This window comes from Drosophila mojavensis, unplaced genomic scaffold (assembly GCF_018153725.1).
Source record: "Drosophila mojavensis isolate 15081-1352.22 unplaced genomic scaffold, ASM1815372v1 contig_16, whole genome shotgun sequence".
NCBI lineage: Eukaryota > Metazoa > Arthropoda > Insecta > Diptera > Drosophilidae > Drosophila > Drosophila mojavensis.
Genome location: NW_025318693.1, coordinates 6,138,758 through 6,164,172, shown reverse-complemented (window position 1 = coordinate 6,164,172; position 25,415 = coordinate 6,138,758). Strand labels below are relative to the sequence as shown.

Genomic DNA, 25,415 nt, shown 5'->3' with positions numbered 1-25,415 from the left:
CATATGTAACTGTTTAGCTATATTTGATTTTACTTAATTTTTTTATATATTGTGCTGTACAAATCCATTAAATACAGGGGTTAGCTAATTACTTTTCAGTTTAGATATAACATATTTCTAATAGTGAAGAATTTGCTGGTTTGTTGATACAAAAGGGATAGAGACCAAGGGAAAAAAATTCGTTTATGGCATATACGACAATCATGGGTAAATAGGGAATAGGAATAGGTGTATGTCAAAGAAATACAGTTAATGCACTTTTTCATATTCAAATAGAATACAATCAAATGCAAAAGCAAACACAATGCGCATTGAATAAACTTTTCAAATTAATTATAAATGCAAAAATTGGCATTACAATTACCTTAATTTGATTACTTTATCGGACATTACAACCATATATAGTATATTGCTTTTAATGTAAGCACAGACTTGTAGCAAGCTTTGTATAGTGAATATAGATTCAGATATTTTCAACTTTGGCATACCATTTTACCCATTTTACAAAATTGTTTACCAGCGCATAGGTATATCAATGCATGCGCATGGCATTGTTGCATAAGAATGTTTTGCGAAACTCATAATAAAAAGCTCACTTTATGACGAGTCCTGAAGAATGTGTGTACGAATGGAAACTAATCGCTGGTGAGCTCTAAGAATTTTCTCAAAAGTTGTCGTTGATGTTATCTAGTAGGCGACGTATTCCCTATACACTATAATTACAACAGGAAAAAATTATAAATTCTAAGTACAAACAGACAACACAATATATTTATATATTAATGTATATGTTTATAAACTGTAAATCGATTGCTGTTAATGCTTAAGTATATAATTGTCTTGCAGGAAAATTTTTGAAATTATATTGTGTACGCGCCAAATGAAACAATCAGCTGATTATCACTCTGGCAACGCTATATTGCGTGGTAGCAGTGCTGCAGGTCGCCGGATAACTATCGATAGTACAAACGATATCGACACTGATATCGGAAGAAACGCTCGAGAATTGCACTAAAGAAGTAAAGCAAAGGAAAAACAAAAATCTCAATTTAATTGTGAAAAAAAAAAACTTTACTACTGCGTTTAAATCGATTTTTTTGGTGTACAGAACAATCGTAAGTAGTGCGCCAGATCAACGGAAGCCGTAATGAATGTAGATTAGTGCAATCGCTCTAAACCCTCAACGTTCACCTTCACTACCAATTGCCGCCCTACCCCTCCTTCCATTATAAAATATAATTTTGACGCACACCAACAGCTTACAAAAACACACCAATAACACTTGTACACGATTCTTTTCGCTTTGCGAAATCCAAGACGAAGGCCAACGCCAGCCGATTAACCAAGCAGCCGAGCGAGCAACCAAAACACAAAACTCGCAAAAAGCAAACAGCAACAATAACAATAATAACAACAACAGCAACAACGATAATAACAAGAACAACAAATGCGTGCGACGCTTAGAAGTTGATATTAAATTAGTGAATCGCAAGCAATAGCAAACGCAATTTGTCAAGTCACGCCGCGTCAGCTATAGTTACAGCCTAACGATGTCCATAAGGACGCAGGTGCTCGGGTTGGTGGACGTCATGATGCGTGTCCCGCCCATCATAGTCATCGATGAGATACTCAAAATCGGAATGGGAGTGCCCATACAGCTCGGCGCGAGCAAAGCCTACACAGTGGAAAGTGACGCTATCAAATCCAGCCAGTCCGATGCCAGCCACAGCGCAGACACATTCGCCACCATCAAGGCATTCTTTGGCATTGGCAGCGAAGACTCAGCCACCACCTCCAGCCTCATCAGCCACAGAAACCAAGCGATCCTCGAACACACCATAGAGAATGCATCCAAATCAGCGCAAGCCAGCGGCATGCTTAGCAATAATTTCAACAATATAATGGATGAGCTGGCCAACGACAGCCTGCTGGCCAATATGCTGAGCATAACGACAGTGAAATTCGTCGTCTGTTTACTAGGTAAGTGCGCTCAATGGGCCGTTCACCGCAGTCGCTTATCACCCCACAACTGTTTTGAATTGATTGTACTTTACACCCTGTCTGGCACTTGCAGGTTTCTTATGTGCGACTTGCATCTTTATGTTGTGGACGCGGCATTTGGTGATGGTATACATGTTTCTAACGTCGCTGGGACTCACCTTTCTGTCGTACTGGTCCAATGTGAGCGCACTGGAGCTGATGGAGCACAGTCCGTGCATGCTGGAAGATCTGTTATCCCTGAACACAACTAGACTGCTGGATTCGGGCGGAGTTATAATGTCGCTAGCGCCACATTTAATAGCTCAATGGGTTATGGGCATGCTCTTCGCCTATATTCATTTGGGCCCACGGTTCGGGCTACTCCAGAAGTCCATGCCCATCATATTTACTAGTCCAATCCTGCTTGCCATGCTGCCACTTCCACCGAGCATAGTGGACAAACTTCCCGTGGTTGCGGGCCTCACGCCCATCATACTAACCAAAATCACGCTTATGCAAAGTGCAATGGAAGCAAGCAGAACTGTCTACAATGGATACCAATACGCAATGAATTTTGTATCCAACTTTGGACTTTCGGCTCTCATTGAGAACGAGTGGCAGCGACTTAATGTGCCCAATGTCTTGCGAGTATTTTGGGCTCTCAGGTATGTAGCTGAATACAAGATATGTAAAGTGTTTAGGTATATATTATTTTATTGGTATTTTGTATATCTAATTTCTTTCATATTATAATATTATCTTCTCTATCCTATACATAAGCAAATAACTATGGTTGCATATGGAATATTCGAATCAAATTGTATAAACAAAGATATAAAAGTTATTTAATAACTTTGATTACTCAAGTGCTTGGATAAAATTTGTTATCTCCATCTGTGATAGCTTAACATTCAGCAAAACATTACTAGTATTCTAAGTCATGAAATTGGTTTGCTTAGTGAAATATTAGTATTTGCTAGAAGCAACTTAAGTATATACTATATACATATGATTAAATACATATATTGATCTATTTGTAATATTCTCATGCAAATTTGTTTCAACAACTTTCCTTACAGAATCTTGAAAGGTGGCTATACATTGATTACAGCCGAGTCGGATGTGCCTTTGCAGCTATTTCCCGCAATGGAGAAGCTGCTGGTTGATGGTTGTGAAACCCTAACAGCTGTACTGGGCATGACTGGCGTCATCTCGATGATATGCCACTACATAGGGCGAAGTTTTCAATGGTATCTGTTGACGTATGACAACGACGAGGAGAAATCGCTGGGCACCGTGTCGGCGGTGCTCTTTTATATACTCGCCCTGCAGACTGGACTCACATCGCTCGCGCCGGACAAGCGCTTTGTCCGTTTGTGTCGCAATTTGTGCCTCTTGGTCACAGCGCTCCTGCACTTCCTCCATAACATTGTGTCGCCCATTCTGATGTCGCTAAGTGCAGCACGGAATCCATCACGCAAACGACACGTGCGCGCTTTGTCCGTCTGCGCATTCCTCATACTAATGCCGCTCGGGCTTCTGTACTATTTATGGACGCATCACTCGCCCTCCACTTGGCTGCTGGCGGTGACGGCTTTCTCCGTGGAGGTCATAGTCAAGGTGTGTGCAAGATATTTATACCTACATTTACAATACCAAAGCTTAAATCCTATGTCCCTTGACAGGTGCTTGTTTCACTGGCCACCTATACGCTCTTTTTGCTAGACGCCCGGCGTCAGTTCTTCTGGGAGAAACTGGACGATTATCTATACTATGTGCGTGCCTTTGGCAACTCGGTGGAGTTTTGCTTTGGCATTTTGCTCTTCATCAATGGTGCCTGGATCCTGATCTTCGAATCGGGTAAGTGTTCTGTCGCACAGATTGGCCTTGCCGTCGAATTACATTAACACAATCAGTGACAAAGCATTCAAATTTATATAAATGTATATATATGTTTATGTAAATGTATGTATGCATATTGTATAAGTTTACTCTGTGAGTTGCGAATGCTTGTGGCAGAGTTTTTTGTTTCGTGTGCATGTAATTTTATTATTTGGTTGATTTTGTGTATCGATAATTATAACTTGATAGCCCAAAATGCTACAGGCGGCGCCATTAGGGCGATCATGATGTGCATTCATGCCTACTTCAATATCTGGTGCGAGGCACGTGCCGGCTGGTCGGTGTTCATGAAGAGACGCTCAGCGGTTCACAAGATATCTGCATTGCCGGAGGCAACTCCTGCCCAGCTGCAGGCCTTTGACGATGTCTGTGCCATCTGTTATCAGGTGAGCTCAAGAGTTGTTATTCGTTTCTCAGAAGCATCTATAAATAATTCGCTTCTTTCAGGAAATGTACTCGGCAAAGATAACGCGTTGCCGTCACTTCTTCCACGGTGTTTGCCTGCGCAAGTGGCTCTATGTCCAGGACCGCTGTCCGCTGTGTCACGAAATAATGATGTATACCGACAAAGCCGAGGAGAATACGCAAGAAGCGGATATGGCAGCAGCTCAGCAAGCAGAGCAGCCCATACACTTATACCCAAGAGACGTGAGTGCAGCTGTGGGAGCTAATAATTCATTCATATTCAAACCATTATCCCTTATGTTCTGACAAATGTAATATTCACCATAGGAGGCAAATAATGCTGGAGGGGCGCGTCATTCGCCCGAACGTGCTGCCGAAGCTGCCCCAGAGAGTGGTGCAGCGGGGAGCAGTGCAACTCCTGCCTCGTCGAATGTCGATGATACGACAGCCAATTCGACGAATGAAACAGCCGCAGAGACACGACCTGTTGCGGTCAATAGCAGCAGCCATACAGGCAGCAGCAACAGCAGCTATATTTCAGCTTCTGGTCAGCCGCCGCCACAAACGGCTACTTCGGCGGCCGCTGTGGCTACTGCTGCGGCAAGCAATACGACGCACATATTTCGGTTATCGCAGGAGCAGCAGTGAATAATTTTTTTTCTCGCTATTTGTAATCTTTACTGATTTAAACTGTTCTATGTGTTAGTGTACTTATGTAAGCATGCGAAACTCGTAAGCAAAACTATGACGTGCTTATTAATTGCTTCGAAAACTTGTTTCTATACACTACACCAACACCTCGTCATCTTACCTGATCACCCACACGCACACGCACACGCATTCATCAAAAAGCGCATTAAGTTGTTCGGCTTGAATTCAACACAAAATTAAATTATAATCATAATGCATATAAGTTCATACCCTTGTATATGAATACGCCGAAAGAAACGTGAACTCAATCACAGATCTTTGTACATTAAGTTTATGGTAAAAAGTTGACCCAAATATGTTGAACGGCTAGTTTTAAGTTAACAGTGAAATGGTGTTAAACAAAAACGAAAAAAGAGAGAGAAAAAAAAAAAAAATCAAAAACAGCAGAAAAATAAATGCGGTGAAGTCTGAAAATGATTTAATCAAGTACCAAGTAAAAAATACAAACAAAACTAGTTAACAAAACACGAAATAATTTGTAATTTACAAGAAATTAAAATTAGCAAATCTATCTTAATTTAATTTAATTAAACGAAAAAAAAAGCGGATAAAATACAGTACAATATGTAAGCAATAAACATTTGCTGCTTAATTTGAACAATGCCTGTGGAAATTTGAGCTGTCTTTGAAATAGGCCAGCGGGGTTTCCATTCCGTTTTAGTTAATTTAAACATCCTAGATTTTGCTTTCAGTGAAACCATAGCTCACTGAGAAAGTGACTAATTGGATAAAAACTTGTTAGGCAGGTTATGTATAAAAAGTCAGCGATTTGTATCAAATTTGTATATAAAACATATGCATATGTAACTTAATGTCAAGTATTTTGTAATGCAACATGTTAACCGAAATACAAATTGCCTTAAATCGAACAAAATTGTTTCTTATATTTGCAATAGGAACAACTGTTTCCTTTGGGATAGCTGCTTGCCTTTCGGCTCAGTTTGGCACGGATAACTAGGATACCAACAGTTTAACCATTAACGACGATTAGATGCAGAGCAAGAGCAGGGAGTTTAGCACTCGATCTTTAGTTGAAAATCAAGTCGTTGTAGTTACGCAACAAATGATATGGCGATACCCGACAGCAGGTGGTGGTGCGCACCACTGTGGTGCGATCGGCACGCTCAAAGTTGGCCTTCACGGTTTCATAGTAACGGCCATCGCTGCGAGATAATTTGGGTCAATTAACAAAATTCTTTCAGCTTGATTTCATTCATACCTCAAGACCATGCAGCGCAGCTTGAGACACTTGACGCGCAGTATATCGATTGCCTTCTGGCTCTTGTCGGAGAATCGCAAGTTGTCCGGATCCCAACGTAGCTCCAGACGCTCCAGATTGCCGCAGTTGGTGGCAATTGTGTCCATCAGCTGATCCACGTGTATATTGACGCCCAGCTTCTCGGCCGTACCCATTACGATTATTCTGTGTAGCATCAAATCTTAGTATGTGGACAACTTCATTTGCGAAACAATGGCCTACTCACTTGCAGTTGCCCAACATGGGGAGTATGCTCATCCAGAGCTGATCCGTAATGTGTGGCATGCCGGACAGACAGCAGGCGCTCAGCTGGTGACCGTGGCGCTGCAGAAACTTGAGCATACCCTCGTCTGTGATGTTGTCCGAGGAATCCAAGTCCAAGGAGCTGAGGGATCTGATGGGGTTAATTGATAAGTCATTGAATGTGACAAGTTTCATTAAGGCTTTGACCTGGTATTGCCCTGCTCCATCCATTGCTTTAAGACGGTATCATTGAATCCATTGATTTGGCCAGCCGAGAGGAACTTCAGACTGGGTATACGAGTCAGCATGTCCACCAGGCACTCGGTGGTCAAGTCGGTGGCTGTTATATCCAGCTCCTGCAGCGCGCACTTATCCCATTCCACTTGCATTACAAACTCTGACTTCAGGCTGGTGCCATTCATTAGCAGGCAGGTCAAGCGCTTGGAGCGCTGCACCAAAGTCTTCAGCGTGGACCCGGTCACCTTGTTGCAGAAGTTGACCGCCAGGCACTCCAGCTGTATGCAATTGGAGCTGAAGGCATCAATGTGCGAATCGTCTATGAAATTGATGCCATACAGGTTGATTACACGCAAATTGGGCGTGGCCGATTTAAGTTTGTGCACATTGATGACCTCATAGATTTCCTCCTCCTCTTCCTCGCACTTCTCGTAGGTGCCAACCAAGTGGAGCACTTCCAGGCCGTTGATAAAGTTGTAGATCTTGCGCATAAAGCCCTCCATGAAGATCACCTCCGACAGGCAGATGCACATGTAGCGCAGCTTGGTAGGAAACGCCTGCATCTCGCTGAAGTCATGCAACTGCATGGCTACGCTCGGTAGAAGAGATTCAAGGTAGAAGAGATTAGTTACCATTTGACGAATCAACTCAATTACTTACCCGTTGAAAAGTCCAGCAGCATGTGGGTTAGATTGGGACATTTGGCCGAGAGCTCGTGGAGCACCGTATGCGTGATCAGCTCGATGGGCAGCTCGATGTAGCGCAGCGTTGGCCCGAATCTCACCGAAATGAGAGAGAGCAGCATTTCCAGAGAGCCAACGTGCAGCCCCGATACCTCCGGACGCAGCGAAACATTCTTCCAAAGACGCGTATCGTAGGCGATCTTTCGCCAGCGACGACAGATGCGGGCCAGACGACAAATCTCCCGATGCGACAGATACGAAAATATATGCAACAGCACCTTGTCGGGCAGCTTCTCAATTGTCTGTGGGAGAAACAAAGCACATATGTATATATTAACCTGATTGATCCATCAATATCTGGATGGATTCTTCCGATCTGTTTACTACCGTATCTGCAAAGGGACTACGCATGGTGCCATCGGACAGGTACACCTGGGACGCCTCTACGGCCAGCTGGCCCCAAATATCGGTCGAAATATCCATTGTTCTATATAGTATAGATGCTTATATAAAAGAAATATGCGAGTGCGAGCGAAACGCGCGTTGTCGAGCACCTTCAACGTCTGTCTATCTGAATTTCTGAATTAGCTGTGGCTACTTGCCGCTACTGCGCGGAATCTCCAAAAAGCCCACAAACATTTGACAAACTCGCTGCTAGGCAGCAAGGCAGCTAAAGAGAAGCACTATCGATCGAGATCCTATTTATAGATGAGCGCTAGTAATGTTCAGAGCAACCAAAACAACAAAATGCCAAGAATTTCTAGAGCAGATCATTGCGTTTTGGTGGTCAAAAGAGCGAAAAACTCTGGGCTAGATGAAGAGCTGATGGGATAGGCAGTAGACCGACCATATACCTAGCTCTTTAGTCTTGTATATAACATACATACATATGTATTTATATATGTACATATTTACTATGTACATAAAATGTATACAAACTGTATATGCATCTCATTCTACGCAATCGTTTTAATTTGTTTTGTTTACTGCATGCTTTTCTTTTTGAGAGGGGAATTTCTTAGCGGTACTCACCAGACGCGTCTTGACCACCGTCTCATCTCGTCCAATCGCCTGGGATGAGGTTTGCGCTGCCAAAACGTTCCAATTATCCATAATGACTTTCTAATACTTAAAAAAGACTTGTGTGCGCTAATCTGGCTGATTGTTGCGGGGCTTGCACTCTAAGATCTATTGTCTGTATAGTATATGGGCGTGTATTTGGGCAGGCATCGGCTTGTGTCGGTGTATTTATTGTTGCTATAAGTAGCCAAGGAATTCATTCATTCATCAATAATGTTGATAATGCAAATCAATCATTATTCTATGCTACATATACTTAACTTAATGGCTCTATGGTCTCGAGATACCCTGGGGAATACATGCTTCTCGATATTGCAATATAAATGGATTACTAAAACTAATATAAATGGACTTACTAAAAAGCAGTGCTATAACAGAAATTATTTGAATATATCAATTTTTTAGAGTTAAGTGATAATAATTGGATCATATCATAAACAGTATTTTTTGAATTAAATTTTTTAATAATACATTATTATTATTATTATTATTATTTTATTTTTTTTTTTTTTGCAAATATTTTTTAAGTACTTAAAAATGTCTTCAAAAGTATTTATATTTATTAATAATAATAGTAAATCTAAATATATATAAAAGTTATATATGATTAATTTTTATTTTTATTTATATTATATATTTTTTTTAAAATAATTTCAAACTATTTTTTCTTTTTAATCTAACATCATAGAAAACAATTTGTTGCTCAGTCTGTATTATACTCATACTATATTTGCACCAGGGAAAAAGAAACTTGAGTCCCATGAGTTTTTCTGAATTGCACTCATAGGATTCGTATTTTCTCGTACAAACTATAAGCATAATCTCTAATGGCTCAGAATGGCTATGGCTATGCAAAGCATTGATTTATTATACAGTATTTACCCATTTTGTATTAGAATTTATCAAAGGTCGTTTTAGTACAATCTTTGAATGTAAAGATGTTTATAAATTAATTATGTTAATTAAGATCAAAATGTAGTTGATGTCTTCTACAATGACATCATAGTCAATGCGTAATCATCTTGTATCTTACGTACAGTAGAAAATTAGACGAAATTTGTTAGTACTTATAATTTTATAATGTTCTGGGAATAAGGCAGACGGATTTGTTCTACCTTATGGGCTATTTATAGGCAATTGTTGGTCTGCAATGAAAATTATTTGCGGCTGCAATTTTGCAATTTCAGCAATTGCATGCACTTTCGTAACGTCCACAATTGAAAGCACTCTTTATTGGATAATTGTCACTTTTGTTTTCACTAAGGATCGGCCTAGTACTGGCGACTAGTTGTTAGTCTATGTATTAGACAAATACTTTAAGTGTTTGGCTTTAATTGTATCTCTGGCTGATTTTCACTCGAATTTGTTCCGCGTAGCTGAGAGTTCTACAGCGCTCATGCAACTGAGATCAGGCGTCCGCGAAAAATGGTTTTTGCCAAAATGAACATGGCCCAGTCATGGCGGCCAGCCAGTACAGTATATGGTACGGAGCAGGATGAAACAACATGGGGCGGGCCGCTGGTGTGTGCGCGTCATTTGTTGTGGCCGGCAGATGCTTGGCAGGCGGGCTAAGTGATGGCGCCTGGCCAAGAATCAGGCATCTTTGTTGTTGTCATACACCTTTCATTCATATTATGCAAATACAAATTCTTACACGGTGTTTTCTTAGTCATGTCGCGTCATTTCAAATAGTAACGAACAGAACTGCCAAGTTGGTTTTTACTCATAACGCATGAGGCAGCTCCATACACACACAAATGTTCGCCCGCTCTCGCGCTCTTACCATGTGCCTGTTCATTCTCACTCTCTCTCTATCTCTCTCTTCCAGCGCTCGTTCTGATCGGAGCCAAAACAAGACTAGATTCAGTTGTTTTATTGCTGCGCGCGCAGACGGTTGGTTGTTCGGTAAACGTATAGTGTCTGTCGACGTAGGTGTGTCAGCTTAGTGCGCTTGTGTAAGTGTATGTGTCAGCAAACTGCTCCTGCCGATAAGCTTACATTTCTGGTTAAGTTTGTTGGTTTCGCCTTTTGTTTATTTATATTTTCATTGATGAAAATAAAAAAAGTTCTAATTTATTAAAAACTGAGCAACGGCTGCAACGACATTACAAATGTTTGTTTATATTTGGTACAGTGCAGCAAATGCACTTGTATTTGTGTGTGACGCCCAAGAGCGCGTGAGAGAGCGAGTGCGTGACAGAGAGTGCAATAAGAGCTGCGCTGGTGTGCGTTGCTCAGCGACGCCGACTTCGCAGCTAGCAGCGCAGTTCGCCCAAAGACCAACAAATGCAAATAATAAACAAATTTCAAGAAATTATTTCATGTGTGTCATTAATTAAAAAATATTAAATTTCTTAGCAGCCCCCACCCATTCCTTAAAAAGATGTCGTACGGAGCGGAACGAGCGCTCTCCTATTTATATCCCTTTATCATTGGGGCGTCGCTGATCTGCTGCATTACCTCAGCAGTGGCCTGGACGCATTGGCGCTATGTGCTCAACGCTTGCCCAGATACCAATTGCGGCTGTGTGCTGCACGGCCGCACCACCTACAACAGCTTCGAAGGTGGCAATATTGCATATTGCCACTACGCCACCTATGGACTGCTTCTGCCCCTGGTCTTTGCCGTGGTGCTAGGCATCTATCATTGCTATCGCATGTGCATCGGCAAGGGACAGCGCAAGGCAGGCACCACAACAATTAGGCAACGGTAAGTGCCGCACAATTCTAAGCAGACGGAGGTCATGCGGGTTAATCGGCAGACACAGCGTCTTGCGACACTCGCAAGGCTGGCCTAATTAAGCCTTATGCTAATGGGTGCCGCAAATGGAAGATGAGCGAAGCAAATGCGAGACTTTGCACCAATTCAATTAAATTTTTAACGTGTTTATTACTCATGCGTTGTTTTGTTTCCGCTCTTCCGCCTCTTGCAGCTCCGGCGACATGGTTGTGGTCACCACGGAGTCCGAACTATCTTCAGACGGCCTCTCCCCTTACTACTGTAGGTATTATCTCTGCCCAGTCGGCGATTGATTTAATTGGTGTGCTCTCTATCTAGGGCTACCTGCCACGGTTATATCGGTCATTATGGCCATTTACCAGCTGATCTATGCTGCCGTTTTTACCGATGGATTCGAAGTCACCTGCAAACAGTATCGCGAGTCCTTGCTGAAGGAAATTCAAGGCGTTGGCAACATAGTGCCCGTGATCAAGGCCCGTTTGTCCTGTGCAGCTGTGTTTGATTTTATGGACTTTCTGGTGGAGAGCATATCATATGAACGTCGTCGCTATGGACGTATCAACACGGCTGCCTGTTTGTACTTCACCCTCATTCTAGCCTGGCTTACCCTGTTCGGTTGGATAGTAATAAGTGTGATCAATATTGTAAACTTACGCCGCACACGCTCGGCTCGAGTTTAAATTGCGAAAAATGACAACGAAACGAGACAAATTTCTCAGCACGATTATTTTAACATTTTATCATACAAAGCACATTCCGCGCCACTTATTTATTAGATCTTAATATATAACGTCCACGGCTTTAGCCGCCATTTACGCATTGTACAAATAAAAGTATGAACAATTTACATTTAAAAAAGAATCGAGTTGTATTAATTGGGAATGTTAGGCGCGCTATATTAATCGATATATTCAGAAGTAATTTAAACGTGAAGTCTGGCTACTTTGAATTTTAACGGATTTATTCATATCCAAAGCTAATGAAGGAATTATATTAATAATAAAATCACTAAATTGCAATTATGTGTCAAAAGCCTTGTATAATAACAAAAAATTAATAACATATTCATGAATGTAGGGTACGTAAAGTATTCAAAAAAGCAACATGTTGTACTCGATAGTTGGCAGCACCGTGTATAGTAGCAAAAATATCGATAGCGTATTTATATCGAACATATCTTCGATTCTACTGCTGACGTGCCGCAACCGAATTTGTTTACGCATATAAAGTGCAAAATTGTCAGAAATCTCAAAATGCTTGATATACAAACACATATGGTAAGTGAAATATAGTGCTCTCGGCTTCTATCACTTAAACTATTTGATATTCTCAGGACTTTGTTGGCCAGGCCAAAGCTGAACGCTGGTCCCGTATTATCATAACACTCTTTGGAGTAATTGGTCTCATTTATGGGGCCGTGGTGCAGCAGTTCTCCCAAACTGTTTACGTGCTGGGTGTTGGCTTCCTGATATCTTCACTGGTCAGTGGTTTCCCAATATTACCATTTATGTTAATTAATAACTTATATTCTCCATCACTCGCTTAGATTACGATTCCCCCATGGCCCATCTATCGCAGAAACCCGCTCAAGTGGCAGAAGCCGGTAAACATAGAGCAGAAGCAAGTGACAAGTGATTCCAGCGACGAAGGCAAAAAGAAAAAGAAATAGTTGTAGCTATATAATTATAAATAAATAAAACTTCAGTTGTAGACATATGAATGGAAGTAACTTCAGTAAATCGTAATTCCACTTTAATAAATATTGACAGAAACTTTTGCTTAAATTGGACGACGATACGATATCAGATCGTTGTGATCGTAGTACTTGTGTATGAGATCGTACATATTGGCAAAGAAATACAAAAGATTGTCGTACTGCCCGTTATATGGCGATTCGGGTTCTTCACAATCCGCGGGAGCCACCACCGTGAGCGGCGCTGCCAGCTGATGGAAACCCTCGGTAATCTCGAGATTGTCCAGGCCTCGATAGGCCGCATTGAGGCCCCATGCATTCACGTGCATCTCCAGCACAAACTGATGAATGGCCTCAATGGTAGCCAGATACCAACGAGGACTGCCTCGCTGATGCCGCCAGAACTGGGACAAACGATTCTGGAGCACCACAGCGCGCAGAGCTCGCACACGCTCGTCTGCATAGATGCTGCGACTCTGGTTCCAGGTGCTATCAATGAAGACGGCACGGCGTACGGGCAGATTGCCGAAGGTATAGCACCTGGGGCTTTGCGTCACTTCCGTTTCACCAACAATCTCATCCATGCGGCGACGCAGCATTGTGCCCATGTGATGGCCCTTGGGCAGGCCGTAATTGTCATCGATGTTTAAGCGGACGTCACGCTCGAAGAGCTGCGGCACCGTGAGACTTGTGGCACTGGGAAAGATGAGCACCACTCCATCCTCCTGCCTGTAATCGGGTATATCGGGATAGGTGTGGATGCGGACATTGTGGGGTGCCAGTACTGCTGCATGCGCTGCTGTGCTTTTGCCATCAATCTCCTTCTTGTGCTTGATGATGTCTATTTGCAGGGGCAGCTCGACCAATGGCAGCAGATTAACCAGTTTGCCAACTGGGACGTAGCAATTGTAGCAAAAGAATTTGCGGGACCGATTGCAGTGGCGGCAACTGTGACGGCCCTCGATTGTGTCCAGCACCGAGTTATCCGCAATACGCATGTTGACGAACGGATACTTGCGTGGTTTTCCCTTTGCAGCGACGGGATGTGTCATCGTCGCGGTTAGGTGATCCTTGCACAAATACGCTTAAAGCAGTATCCAGAGGAATTCTTCAGAAACAGAAGAAATTGTGTTGGTGTTGCCACATGATTTTATGAATGCTTGTGCGTTTGTTTGCACATCTGTTTGAAAGAGTCTGGCAGCACCAAAAGTGCTGCCCAATTAATGCATACAGGTAAAAGCTGCTTGCAATATCACTCTGTGGAGCGCTAAAATAATAATTTGAAATGAATCAGAAAGTAGTCATATTTAATATTTCATTTTATTTGCCATCAGAATTTTAATTCTCTTATGATTTAAACAAATTTTGCACAGCGTATAAAACCATCGCTGCTTGCAATATAAACACAATTGTTGGCGCCACAACAAATAGAATTCACACAACTGCCCACATCCACTTCGCCGAGAGGCGTTGGCTGCTTTGCCGCCAAGTTTGTCCAGCCTTTGACCTTGTTGTCATAGCCACCGGAGTACAGGTGATCCTCATCTCCGCATATACTATTCACAATCATGTCATGGCATTGCTGCGATTCGGATAACAGTCAGAACGGCCCAAAGAACTTGAGAGATGCTTGACTTACCGGCAAATGCCAAACTTGGGAGAACTTGTGCTGTGGCAGATTATTGATCAGCTGCAAGCCCATGCCAGTGCGATCGGGAAACGCTAAATAGGTCCGTTTCTCCTCAACCAGTGGGCCGAGCAGTGTGAGAGGCGACTTGCCTGGTATGACCATTTTGTTGCTATACTTACCCGATTTGCCCTCGACTATGACTGAGATAACCACATCCAAGTCGCGCACTGTGTAAATGAGCTGCTGCTCCCCGGCTAGTGATTTGACCTCCTCAACCAGGTTGTACTTGAAGAGCATGCGATCGTTACTCCAGGTGGTGACCACGCCCTTGTCGTCGCCCGTATAGAGCACTGGCCCAGCACAGTACATGGCCTGGATGGCATCGTCGCAGCGGAACAGCTCCTGCACGGAGGCATCCTCGTACGGCGGCAACGTGTACTTAACTTGGCCATCACAGCTGCTCGAGTACAGCTTGCCCTCCTCATTTACGGCCATGCAATAAATGTACGCATCGTGGGCATTCAGAGTGCGCAGCAGCTGCAGCGACGCTGACCAAACCTGCGGAGGGGCGACAGCTGAGTGGATGAGTGGATGAGCGCTCTAAACCTAACCAAGGGGCTAATTGAGTAATTACACGTATTTTGCCATCAGCTCCGCCGGAGAAGAGCTGATTATTGAAGTACGCCACACAGGTGGCGTCGCCCTCGTGTGGCTCCGAAGAGGTGAACTCGATGCGAGCGTCGGGCATCTGGCGAGCGATTCGAAACAAAACTGGCCAAACATGAACCAGCACGATTGGTGCGACCCAACAAAATAGCAAACTCTATATATATGTCTATATAGGCACCGCTCTTTGGCTTCTATTTATAAATATGAAAACCGTACACTGCCTGTGAGAAGTAAACGCACCAAGTTCCATTTTTATACATATATTTTTAAAACACTTTAGTTTCACAATTGAATTTGCAATTATTTAGTTTTCAGCAAGTAAATACATAGAAATAAGTACATTTATGTATATATATATATATATATTTATATGTAATATTAGTTGAGATTGCATTTCTTTCGCATTGCCTTAAACCAAAGGTCGCAATTAACTGTTAACTAATGGAACTAAAAACTGGATTCAATTCCCTTTGACCAGGTATCACAAAAGTAGCTTTAACTCAAACACATGGAAACCATATATACGTACGAAACTTAACTTAATACGTGTTTTCGCTATATGTTCAATATGCAATTCTCTACATTTGACTTTCTGGAATTTTCTTGAATTTCTTGTTTATTAATTTTCATTTTCATTTTTATTTTTTGCAGATTGTCAATAAGCAGACAATTAAATTAAGAACTTTTTCTAATTTTAGTTTCATGACGAAATTGATTTCCATTTATTTGTTATTCAATTTACGCGTCTAACACAAAGTTATCTTGTTTTCTTTATTTTATTTTATTTTATTTTTTTAAGTTTTTTTTTATAGATGTTTGATTATGCATAAGCCGACATTTTGTCAGCCTAACTTATTTTTTATTTCGAACTGTCACAAGGTATTCTATAAAGTGACCAAGCAAGAGTGATACTACTTCCGATCAATTCATTTCAGCAGTTGACTAAGTGATCGATAACAGTTGTCCTTATTCTACGTTAGCAGGTTTACTACTTTACCAAAGCTAAAGTTGAACATTCGAGACGCAATCGCTGGAATAGCTTCTCACATATAGAATAGAATTATTCAAAACTCAGCCTTACGCTTGAAGCGCTGCAAGCAGCGATAGGCCTTTTAATGATATGATATTCCGTATAAAAGAAAATCGAAGTTCGCGTAATATCTTACTTGGCTTTTGATTTATTACAATTGATTTATCTATGGTCACCCTGCACATTTAAATTCTATTTCAATTTCTCGAATACCTTTAACTAATAATATTGATCTGCAATTACGTTTAGTTTTTTGATAGTTTGTTTAAAATTTAACACTTTGTTGAATCTTTAGTTTTATATATATATTTTTTTATCATGGATATTGTAAGCATTTATAGGGGAAGGTCTTTCTTATAGAACCCAATTCGTTTCTTAGTTATAATTCTCTCTATATGTTTTATTTCCTCGTCTTGCGTATTTTCTAGTGGCTCGTGCAGTTCGCTTCGATTTGTAGAATCGTTTTTACTTAGGCTAGGGACATAGATTTACGTAAATATATATGTATATATTTAGAAATATACTTATGTGTATACAGCTAATAGACACACACTCGTCATTGATATATAGCTAGCCAGAGCTTACTTAACTATGGTATAATACACACAATAAATAAAATACGTATACAGAACAAACACACATTTGAGTATTGCTTAGCTCCCGGGCCTTATCTAAGATGTTTTTGCGCTTGAGTAGAGCTTTAATCTGGTATTAGCTTCGAGCGTATTGAATATCACTTACACCGACATCCGCACTCAGCATACTGAGATACCTATAGACTCTAGGCATTAGACATAGTAGGCATTGTAGGGATTGCGCTTCTCCAAACAGGGCAGCACGCACTCGAGCGTATTGCGGAAGGCGTCACGAAAGTCCCGATTGAAATAGGCGTAGATGAGCGGATTGAGTGTTGAGTTGAAGTAGCCAATCCAGAAGAGCACCACGACAACCACATCCGGGCAGGGGCAAGCGGCGCCACACAGCGATGTGATAACATACCTGATATAAACATAATCAGACATACAAATTGACAGCGAGAGGGAATGAGATAGAGAGAGGAAGAGCGAGGCAGATGTAAAGCTTTGGGCATTGCTTACCATAGGAAAAAGGGCAGCCAGCACAGCAGAAAGACGCCCATTATGATGCCCAAAGTGCGAGCGGCCTTGTGCTCGGCCTTCCAACCTTTCGCGGGTCGCACCGAGCCGCCTGTTCGGGTCAGATAAAGAGAGATGAGATGAGATGATGAGATTTCGATGAGAGTTACAAAGCTGATAAGCTAAATTTGAACTTTAGCACAGAATTAGAACCGTTGCTGCAGCTGCATAGGTTCTGTTCAGTGTTGTTTCACTAGCTGTGTGTGTGTGGGTGTATGTGTGTGTGTAAATACTTTGAATGCCTCATATGCCAAGGCGTGTTGTGCCATGTGTGACGGTTCATGTTTAACTTTTACATTAATATTGCTGCTGTAGTTGCTTGTCGCAGTTGTTGTTGTTGTTATTGTTGTTGTTGTATCGATGATAAACACAATCCAGCACTGAGTTTTAACCCCAACTGATGCCAGGCAACTTTGGTTCGGCGCCATTTAACCAGACGAGAGTAATCGAGTTTTTATGTGTGTGTGTGTGTGTGTGTGTGTGTAGAAGAAGTAATAAAAGCGAAGCAAACAATTGAAATCCTACAGTGCTTGAATAGATACAAGCACCCACACAAACAAACACCAACACTCACACACACACAACCACACATACCCACACACACACACACACACACCCACCAACACATAGATTCGCACACGTACCAAACATAAACAAAAACAGCATTGAAAAGTGAAAGTACATAAACAAAATGAAACAAAATCCGACGGACAAACAGACAAACGGTAAGCAACAGGAAATGGCAAACAAGTTGACGACCTCATCGCCCGAAATGATAATGTAAAGAAATAGGCAAACGTTGGCTGGGAAAGCAAAAGAAAATGCACGTGCATAACGGTGGCAATTATGTACAGCATCAAGCAGCACCGAAAAGGACCTCAAGCAAACAATATAAAAAGGCGGCATTCGCCAGTTAGTGTTAAATGTATAGGTACTTCTTTCCATTATAGCTGTTGATACTTATATTTCGTAAAACTATAAAATATAAGTTATTTTGTTACTTATATACAGAGCACTGCTCTTAGATATCTATGACAATATTTTAGAATTATATACAAGGTGCAAAGACTATGTAAGATCTGTACAATGAGTTCTTGACCAGCTATCCTCATGAACTCATGCCAGGGACTTGATATTTGGATGATATATAATGTATTTGGATATTTATGAAGTACATCTATATACAATGTAAGCTGATATAAGTAGGCTGTCGCGTGGCAGATGGGAAATGTATTTGCTTTATCATTCGATTTAAATATTAAATACATGTTTTTCGTACTTAAGTAGTCTTTATCTCGTATAGCTCTAGAGATCTAAGATCAGCAAGTTCTTTGCACGGACTTACAGTGCTAAGTACGTCTATTGAGCTGTTTAACATGTCGTGGTAAATTCGAAAGCACGACTAGACGTTCTTATATGTTTAAAAAAATTTTTTTTAACAATATTTCTTTTTTATTCTACACAGTTAAACGTTGTCTATGATTATGAATTATATTGTTTTAATAATAGAAAATTAAGTGCTCAACATTAATTTTTTCTCAATACTCAAAATTATGAGCTGTAATAGAAAATGGAATGCTCAACAATGATTTATTTTTCAACAGCCAAAATAATTAGGTATTTCATTAAGATGATATGCATTTAGAGTTTGCGCTATTGACTTATATAATTGTATGCAGATTCCTAAAACCATTTATCGGATTCCCATCAGCCCATGGGAAAGTTTTAGTTAAGTTTGGATTTTGCTTAAAGCTAAGGTTAGATCTGTAGAAATCTTTTATACATTTGCTTGCTCCTATTCCTAAGACATTTTCTTTTAATATTATAATATAATAAATTACAGAAAGAAACCTATTCATAACGACCATAACGATTGGGATTGTACAACATTTTATAGAGTAAGAGTGATCTGTATTTACAAGTGTGGCCGATTTGTGGTGGCTGTGCGACTCTTGGTTTGTGGGGAGGAGTTGAATGAATGACACATATACACATAGATAATGGGTGTTGGCTGAGGAAATGCATGGCGATTAAGCATGTCAGAGCAACAGAGTTAGAAAGAGCGAGAGTGAGAGAGAGAGAGAGAGAGAAAGAAAGCGGATGGGAGCGTGGTTCGGTTGGGAGTACGAATGAGCAGTATGTGTTGCGGAGATGACAAAACAACTCACCGGCTGCACCACAGTGACTACATCCGGTTTTGAAGCGCTGCTTCCGGTTCTTGCTCTGGTGCCAACACGCTGCGAGCGCCGCCATTCGATTGTGCCAGAAGCGTGATCGCGTGGGCGTGTCCGGAGCCGAAGCCGAAGCCGTAGCCGTAGCTGAGGCCGGATCGTGACAACTACGTTTACTACTTGCTCTGATTGAGGTGTTGGTGTCGTTGGTGGTATTGGTGGTGGTGGTAGTGGTGGTGGCTGTGGTGGTGGTGGCGGTAGCATTAGCGGTAGCGGTGTCGGTGGTGTTGGCATCGACGGTGATGTCGGCACCACAGAGCGGACACTTTGGCAGCGGGCTGGCGGCCGGGGCAAAGGTAATGCCGCGCGGCTTTTGCTCAATATTATCGGCCTCGTCTTCATCCACAAAGATGCAGATGCCGCCGCGTCGTATTAGCGAAGATTTATTCGAAAATTCGCGCTCTGATTCGAAGTTTTTTTTTTTTTTTTTTTTTTTTGTATTTTGGAGGACGATCACAATTGGAGTTGAGTTGGAAGAGTTTTTAACATTGGATATTGAACACATTTTGATGATTTCATTAACATATATATATATACACATACACACACATATATATATGTAAACACAGAAAGAGAAAGAGAGAGAGAGAGAAAGAGAGACAGGAACATATATATATAGATATAGATAGTATGTAATTGTTATATACATATTTGTGTGGGCCTAGGTACACGACGCATGCCTGCCATGCAACAGTAAATGGGACAAGAGAGGTGAAGGATTTATAATACATACATACGTAACACATACAGTAGAAGAGAAAGAGTATATATAGAGAATATCTGTCAACACCACCGAATAGTCAAGTATTTCGCTCTCGGCTTCATTCAGACTCAATGCAAGTCAACTGCCACATTTGCTCCTCACTCGGTCAACCAGGCGATTTATGATTTACAAATGTGCGAACTAGCAATTAATGAAGTGCTATACGGGCAGTAGGCAAGCCTTTTCTATTAGCGCCTACGGCTACGCGCAGCCTACGATCTAGAAAGCGATTTGCTAACACATAATCCAAGTATTTTCTATGTGAGGCATGGGCAATATTTCGACTAGGTCAGATCATGGCAAAGGCCGCAATTAGTCAAATATAATCACTAAAGCGCCTGAGAGGAACTCATAAATATTTAAGCTAACACAATTAAAATATAAATTATTCAAAAGCTGCCAGCACTTAGCGACGGCTGGCAATAAAAGTTGAGCAATTTTCTAGATATAATTAATTAACGGTTAAGTAACTTCATCCTAGACGATTGGATTTTCTAGTTTGTCTTCGTTTTGTCATGCAGAAAGAGAAACTCGTAAACAAATTGAAGAAAATTGTGAAATATCATTTGAAATGCTAATAAAAAATACAAGTTAATTTTGGGCATTTGCAATTATTTAAAATTATTTTAAGTAATTTAATTAATTATTATAAAACTAGTAGTTAGAGAACTACTTTAAGGTAAATTCAATTTAGGTAAAGATACGTAATCCAGCTTCAAGTTATAACAGAATTTAAATAAAGATTCAGATCAATTCTTTAAAAAAAATTTTATTTAGGGCCAAAAAAGGGAAATTAGATAAAAAAAAAAAAATAAATAATGATAAATAAATAAATAAAATAGACAAATCTCAAATCAAACAGCAGATTATAAATAACAAAACTATTATACCCTGATTTCCCATTTTCAATGGGTTCAGGTATAAAAAGATTTAATGGATTAAAATTCCAATTCATATATGGCTTCAAATTTTGCAAATTATAAAGACATAAACAATAATTTAAAAATAAATTAATGTAAAAACATACATAAATTGACTTATAAGTAAATTAAATTTGGATTAGAAAAAATTCCAAGCCCAACAGAAAAAAAAAAAATAATTAAAACAATTAATATTGCCATCCAAATATTTTGGTAAATTATAATTAATAAATTAGTTTAAATGACGATAAAAAAAAAACAAAACACATTTTTAAAATTATAATTAATTTATAAGTTTAAATATAAACACAGAAACAAAATACATTTTTAAAAATTATAATTGAATGAATAAAAGTACACACATTTATTAAAATATAAATAAAATGAAAATTGAAACTAAATTTCGTATAGACATATCTGAAACTCAGCTGCAAATGATGAATTAAAATTTAAGTTCTCATTCAAATTTTGCTAAGTATATGGATAACGCCCATAAATAAAGTCCAACATAAATTACGCATATAATTCAATAGAAAATATACGAGAAGGCGTTCTCAAGTTCCGATAAGCCCTCAGACGCAACGACCTTGACCATGACCTCTGCTGACCATTCTGAAGTGTTGCCCATGCCCGAGTCGCTTGAATGGCGCTCCGTTGTAATATTTTCGGGGGTGGATGGGCTGGGCTGGCCCGTACTTACTTGCCGAGCTGGTGGAGACACGTCCCATGGGTATGTAGCTGCGACTGTCGCCATGCTCCTGGGTGAAGTTGATAACGTTGACATCGTAAGTGACCACGGACGCCTGCCGCTTCCGCATTGTCTGAATGCCCTCGTAGCCGGTGAGCATGCTGCAGCGTTGTCGTCCGCCGGAAGCGCCAACATCCGCCTCGGCGTTGCTATCTTTGCGCTTCAGCAGCGGCGATGTGATGTCCTTGTGCTCGCCCAGGACATGGCCATCGCTGCCGTCCACTGGCGACAGCGTCGAGTCGAGTATGATTTCGGGCTTGGGTGATATGTTGGATGGCTGCGGATGCGGATGCGGCTGCAGCTGCGGCTGCGGCACCGCCAGATTGGTGACTACGTCCAGTGATATGGTGGATGTGTCACTTGGCGTATAGCCATTGGCGGCGTGCGGCGGCGGCGACAGGAAGTACACGTTGATGGACGCCGATGGGGGAGCATTGGCAGCTGCTGCACTCACTGCTGCCGGCGTATTCGGTGGGGACATCATATAGTTGGAGCACACCTGATCGCTCAGCGTGCTCATGCGCTGCGGCGCCGCCTGACGCCTGGACCTGCACTGCTCGCCCATGGGAAAGCTCAGCGAGCGAAAGATCTCGGCCAGCTCCGAGCTGCTCGCGATCAGCATGCCGCTCTGCTCGGGCAGCTCGGGCGGCGACAGCGACGGTGGCGGCGTGGCCGGCTGCTTGGGTGACTCGGCGAAGCAATCGGCCAGCTGGGCTAGCTCATCGCCGCTGATTCCACTGATGCCATTGATGTTGCCCACGATTGCATCGTTGCCAAAGTCAATCAGCTGCAGGCCATGGCCATCCGGCGCAGTTGCCGCCGCGTTCTGCTCGCTGAGCACGTTTATGTCCAGCAGGATGTCCGGCTTGTTGGGCGTCGAGTCGGTGTCGCTGTGCTGCCGCGCCCGCTGCTCAAGTTTGCGTTCCTTGGCGCCGCCGCTGCCGCCGGCGCCGCCATTGTAGCTGTGCGAGAGCTTGCGATTGCGCGATCGCCGAAAGAAGCCGGAGCCCTCGGAGTTGGCCTGCTGGCGCTTCTTTTCGATGGCGAAGCACTCGGCGCTGGAGCGCTTCGTCTTGGCCAGCAGCGACATCAGATTGAAGCCCCTGTCCTTGCTGGGGAGATCGGGCGCCTTCGCCTCGCCGATGCTGCGCATGAACTCCGAGTCGCTGGCAGCCAACGCCTTCTGCCCGCTGGCTGCGGCTCCGGACTTGAGGCGTATGAAGTCCGACTCGCTCAGCGCGGCATATTTGCCGCCCGCCGCGTTCGTCTGCCGCTTGAAGTACAAGTAGTTGTCCTCGATGAGTCGCTTCAGCTCCTTGTTGTCCTCGGCCAGGGGCAGGTGCGTGTCATAGTGGTCCGTCGTCTCGCTCTCATCGCTGTTCAGCCCGAACATGCGATAGGCCATGGACTCCGGCTCTGGCTCGCTGTTGCCGCTGCCGCTGGTCAGGCTCTGCTGCTGCTGCACCGCCGCTGCCTCGGCGGCCACAGCTGCCGTCACGGCTGGCTGCGGCACCGGCTTCTTTGCCAGCGTCTCTCCCCATATCTGCGGATCGAGCACTGGCACCGGCGCCTGCAGCTGGCTGGCGCCTGGCAGCAGCTGCTGCTGCAGAGCCATCATCGACGGCGCGCTGTCCGTGTGCGTGACCTTCTCGTAGCGCTCCTGCTCGAGGTCACGCAGATCGATGCTGCTGCGGCTGAGACGGCGTGGTGGCGGCGATGGCACACGCAGTTCATCGCACTCGTCCTTATCGTCGTCCTCATCAGTGGCTGTCTGCAGCATGTCCTGTTAAACCCATGAAAGCACATTAAAGGCCAGTAAATAATGAGCTCATGTTGGACCGAAAATAACACAATTACGAAAGTTATCTGAACTCGTATGTCTATAAGTCAGAAATAATATTCAAATTTTTTATTTATTTAAAAATTTAAATATATTTAGTTTGCATTTTTCGCAATGCAATTCTAAAAAATAAGAACATGTAAATATTTTTTAAAGTTTTTTTCTGTCTCTATTAAAAAATATTCTCTTGGCCTATCAAAGGAATATTTGTTTTTGCATTTGCATAAATAAATGTTATTTGTAAGGCGGACAGTTCCCTACCTCAAATTATTTGAGCCTTTTTCGCCTTCAGAATCGAAAGCTACTTAGGAGACTATTAAGTACACTGCTCGAAATATTCGTTTTCAAATTCTTAGAAATGCAATTTAATAAGCGAACAGAATTTCGATACGTTTTTCCTTATTTTTCTCTCGCCGAGCCATAAAAATGCGCTGAGGGCTGAAAATAAACTTGAGCAAAGTCAGCATTTGACCTTTGCGATTGCTCGATGGACTGTTCCAGACGTGTTCAATAAATTTTGCCAAAAATTATATGCAAATCTATTCACAACATTCATGCACTGCTGCGGGCGAAACTCCTAAAGAATACCTTTTGAATATTGTAGAGCATTGAGCGTATTCAAGTGAAGCACAACACAGATATTATGGGAGTTCAATGGAATCGTGACCCGAGTTCTTTACCTTTGTTATCATTAGTTATTGGAATCGACGGCTCCATTACAAATACAAACATACCTCGAGATTGCTGAGCGCACTGTTGGTCTCCTCTCGAGCCGCCTTGGCGCTGATGTCACAGTCGCTGGGATGCAAGTAGCTCAGGCTGGTGGGCTGCTGGGTCTGGCCCATGTGGACGCTGTTCAGCAGAATGTTGGAGCTGGTGCGGCTTAAAGCCTTGCGCTGACGCACAGCCTCCCTGGAAGCAGCAGACCACAAATGGTTCGAATTATAAAACAATTTCAGTACACTCAGCCGAACGGGCGCTGGATGGGGGAGACCTACTTAAAGATGCGCCAGTACATAACCAGCATGACGATGCCCGGTATCCAGAAGCTCACTGAACTGGAGATGAGAGCGTAGGCCTTGTTGACCACAAACGAACATTGATCCGGATGCAGCGAGACCTCGCGCAGATGCTCCGCCGTCGTGTACCAGCCCAGGAAAATGGGCGTGAACGAGATGAGGGCGGGCAGTATCCAGACGTTGGCCAGCATAAAGCAAACAGTTCGATGTGTCATATTCAGCGGATACTCCAAGGGACGCACTATCGCATAGTATCTGCAGTGAGGCAGCAGCCAAAAAAAAAAAAAAAAAAAGAAAGAAATTCTTCATTGAACAATGTTGCACGGGGCGTATGAAAATATTCCTGGGCCAGAGGATGCATTAAGAGCACTGCAGCGCGTAATTGCTTTATGTACATATATTTATTTGAATACATTCCTATTGACTTTTTTAAAAGATATAACAAAAATATATATGTATATATTTATATAAGTCTCAGCT

General features: G+C 42.3%; 7 protein-coding genes across 18 annotated transcripts in view; 3 read left to right on the top strand and 4 right to left on the bottom strand.

Annotated features, from left to right (window-relative positions):
* The first annotated feature begins 757 nt into the window (after positions 1 to 757).
* Positions 758 to 5,200, top strand: LOC6573263 (protein TRC8 homolog). Of its 3 annotated transcripts, none has more exons than XM_032728372.2 (8): positions 758 to 1,115; positions 1,318 to 1,980; positions 2,075 to 2,645; positions 3,060 to 3,600; positions 3,666 to 3,840; positions 4,072 to 4,268; positions 4,330 to 4,530; positions 4,615 to 5,200. In XM_032728372.2, exons 2-8 carry the CDS (start codon positions 1,551 to 1,553, stop codon positions 4,933 to 4,935), a joined length of 2,436 nt encoding a protein of 811 aa, XP_032584263.1. In that variant the 5' UTR covers positions 758 to 1,115; positions 1,318 to 1,550; the 3' UTR covers positions 4,936 to 5,200. The 3 variants fall into 3 exon arrangements, with proteins under 3 accessions (XP_032584263.1, XP_032584257.1, XP_015022316.1); XM_032728366.2 differs by having other exon boundaries at positions 1,259 to 1,980; XM_015166830.3 differs by having other exon boundaries at positions 758 to 1,980; positions 4,087 to 4,268.
* A 190-nt stretch (positions 5,201 to 5,390) lies between these two features.
* On the bottom strand, positions 5,391 to 9,903 carry LOC6573264 (F-box/LRR-repeat protein fbxl-1). Of its 2 annotated transcripts, XM_001999315.4 has the most exons (7): positions 9,615 to 9,903; positions 8,452 to 8,676; positions 7,397 to 7,721; positions 6,707 to 7,325; positions 6,483 to 6,650; positions 6,218 to 6,421; positions 5,391 to 6,161 (listed from the first exon to the last, which is right to left on the bottom strand). In XM_001999315.4, exons 2-7 carry the CDS (start codon positions 8,530 to 8,532, stop codon positions 6,026 to 6,028), a joined length of 1,533 nt encoding a protein of 510 aa, XP_001999351.1. In that variant the 5' UTR covers positions 8,533 to 8,676; positions 9,615 to 9,903; the 3' UTR covers positions 5,391 to 6,025. The 2 variants fall into 2 exon arrangements, with proteins under 2 accessions (XP_001999351.1, XP_015022317.1); XM_015166831.3 differs by lacking the exons at positions 8,452 to 8,676; positions 9,615 to 9,903 and adding an exon at positions 7,807 to 8,015.
* Positions 9,904 to 10,352: 449 nt separating this feature from the next.
* On the top strand, positions 10,353 to 12,099 carry LOC6573265. 5 transcript variants are annotated; one of them, XM_001999316.4, is made up of 4 exons: positions 10,353 to 10,454; positions 10,861 to 11,208; positions 11,432 to 11,499; positions 11,557 to 12,099. In XM_001999316.4, exons 2-4 carry the CDS (start codon positions 10,883 to 10,885, stop codon positions 11,916 to 11,918), a joined length of 756 nt encoding a protein of 251 aa, XP_001999352.1. In that variant the 5' UTR covers positions 10,353 to 10,454; positions 10,861 to 10,882; the 3' UTR covers positions 11,919 to 12,099. The 5 variants fall into 5 exon arrangements, with proteins under 5 accessions (XP_001999352.1, XP_015022318.1, XP_015022320.1 ...); XM_015166832.3 differs by having other exon boundaries at positions 10,355 to 10,454; positions 10,858 to 11,208; XM_015166834.3 differs by having other exon boundaries at positions 10,357 to 10,460.
* A 305-nt stretch (positions 12,100 to 12,404) lies between these two features.
* Positions 12,405 to 12,977, top strand: LOC6573266 (signal peptidase complex subunit 1). Its single transcript, XM_001999317.4, has 3 exons — positions 12,405 to 12,515; positions 12,572 to 12,718; positions 12,785 to 12,977. Exons 1-3 carry the CDS (start codon positions 12,492 to 12,494, stop codon positions 12,905 to 12,907), a joined length of 294 nt encoding a protein of 97 aa, XP_001999353.1. The 5' UTR covers positions 12,405 to 12,491; the 3' UTR covers positions 12,908 to 12,977.
* Positions 12,947 to 14,078, bottom strand: LOC6573267 (tRNA-uridine aminocarboxypropyltransferase 1). The gene has a single exon (XM_001999318.4). It carries the CDS (start codon positions 13,981 to 13,983, stop codon positions 13,018 to 13,020), a length of 966 nt encoding a protein of 321 aa, XP_001999354.1. The 5' UTR covers positions 13,984 to 14,078; the 3' UTR covers positions 12,947 to 13,017.
* Positions 14,079 to 14,232: 154 nt separating this feature from the next.
* LOC6573268 lies at positions 14,233 to 17,022 on the bottom strand. The gene is made up of 4 exons (XM_001999319.3): positions 17,002 to 17,022; positions 15,196 to 15,384; positions 14,571 to 15,119; positions 14,233 to 14,513 (listed from the first exon to the last, which is right to left on the bottom strand). Exons 1-4 carry the CDS (start codon positions 17,020 to 17,022, stop codon positions 14,286 to 14,288), a joined length of 987 nt encoding a protein of 328 aa, XP_001999355.2. The 3' UTR covers positions 14,233 to 14,285.
* The window catches only part of LOC6573269 (octopamine receptor beta-3R), a 43,588-nt gene continuing 34,031 nt past the window's right edge, over positions 15,859 to 25,415 (bottom strand). For 3 of the 5 annotated variants that reach the window (XM_001999320.4, XM_032731480.2, XM_032731482.2), the window contains 6 exons: positions 24,915 to 25,190; positions 24,651 to 24,828; positions 22,029 to 23,859; positions 19,583 to 20,047; positions 17,358 to 17,466; positions 15,859 to 17,259 (listed from right to left, as the gene is read on the bottom strand). In XM_001999320.4, coding sequence (XP_001999356.3) covers positions 17,049 to 17,259; positions 17,358 to 17,466; positions 19,583 to 20,047; positions 22,029 to 23,859; positions 24,651 to 24,828; positions 24,915 to 25,190 — 3,070 coding nt within the window. In that variant the 3' untranslated portion in view covers positions 15,859 to 17,048. The other 2 variants (XM_032731484.2, XM_044007265.1) reach the window with 2 other exon arrangements.

Coding starts and splice junctions, on each gene's coding strand:
- LOC6573268 (XM_001999319.3), bottom strand. CDS start 17,022: ATGCTGAGTGCGGATGTCGGT. Junction 15,385..17,001: donor TGCTGAGTGCGGATGTCGGT/GTAAGTGATATT, acceptor ACATATATATAG/AGTTTGCTATTTTGTTGGGT. Junction 14,514..14,570: donor CCCAAGTTTGGCATTTGCCG/GTAAGTCAAGCA, acceptor TCCGAATCGCAG/CAATGCCATGACATGATTGT.
- LOC6573263 (XM_032728372.2), top strand. CDS start 1,551: ATGTCCATAAGGACGCAGGTGCTCGGGTTGGTGGACGTCATGATGCGT. Junction 2,646..3,059: donor CGAGTATTTTGGGCTCTCAG/GTATGTAGCTGA, acceptor CTTTCCTTACAG/AATCTTGAAAGGTGGCTATA. Junction 3,601..3,665: donor CCGTGGAGGTCATAGTCAAG/GTGTGTGCAAGA, acceptor GTCCCTTGACAG/GTGCTTGTTTCACTGGCCAC.
- LOC6573266 (XM_001999317.4), top strand. CDS start 12,492: ATGCTTGATATACAAACACATATG. Junction 12,516..12,571: donor TTGATATACAAACACATATG/GTAAGTGAAATA, acceptor TGATATTCTCAG/GACTTTGTTGGCCAGGCCAA. Junction 12,719..12,784: donor GCTTCCTGATATCTTCACTG/GTCAGTGGTTTC, acceptor TCACTCGCTTAG/ATTACGATTCCCCCATGGCC.
- LOC6573267 (XM_001999318.4), bottom strand. CDS start 13,983: ATGACACATCCCGTCGCTGCAAAGGGAAAACCACGCAAGTATCCGTTC.
- LOC6573264 (XM_015166831.3), bottom strand. CDS start 7,902: ATGGATATTTCGACCGATATTTGGGGCCAGCTGGCCGTAGAGGCGTCC. Junction 6,651..6,706: donor ATGGAGCAGGGCAATACCAG/GTCAAAGCCTTA, acceptor TAACCCCATCAG/ATCCCTCAGCTCCTTGGACT. Junction 6,422..6,482: donor CCCATGTTGGGCAACTGCAA/GTGAGTAGGCCA, acceptor GATGCTACACAG/AATAATCGTAATGGGTACGG.
- LOC6573265 (XM_001999316.4), top strand. CDS start 10,883: ATGTCGTACGGAGCGGAACGAGCGCTCTCCTATTTATATCCCTTTATC. Junction 11,209..11,431: donor ACCACAACAATTAGGCAACG/GTAAGTGCCGCA, acceptor CGCCTCTTGCAG/CTCCGGCGACATGGTTGTGG. Junction 11,500..11,556: donor CGGCCTCTCCCCTTACTACT/GTAGGTATTATC, acceptor CTCTCTATCTAG/GGCTACCTGCCACGGTTATA.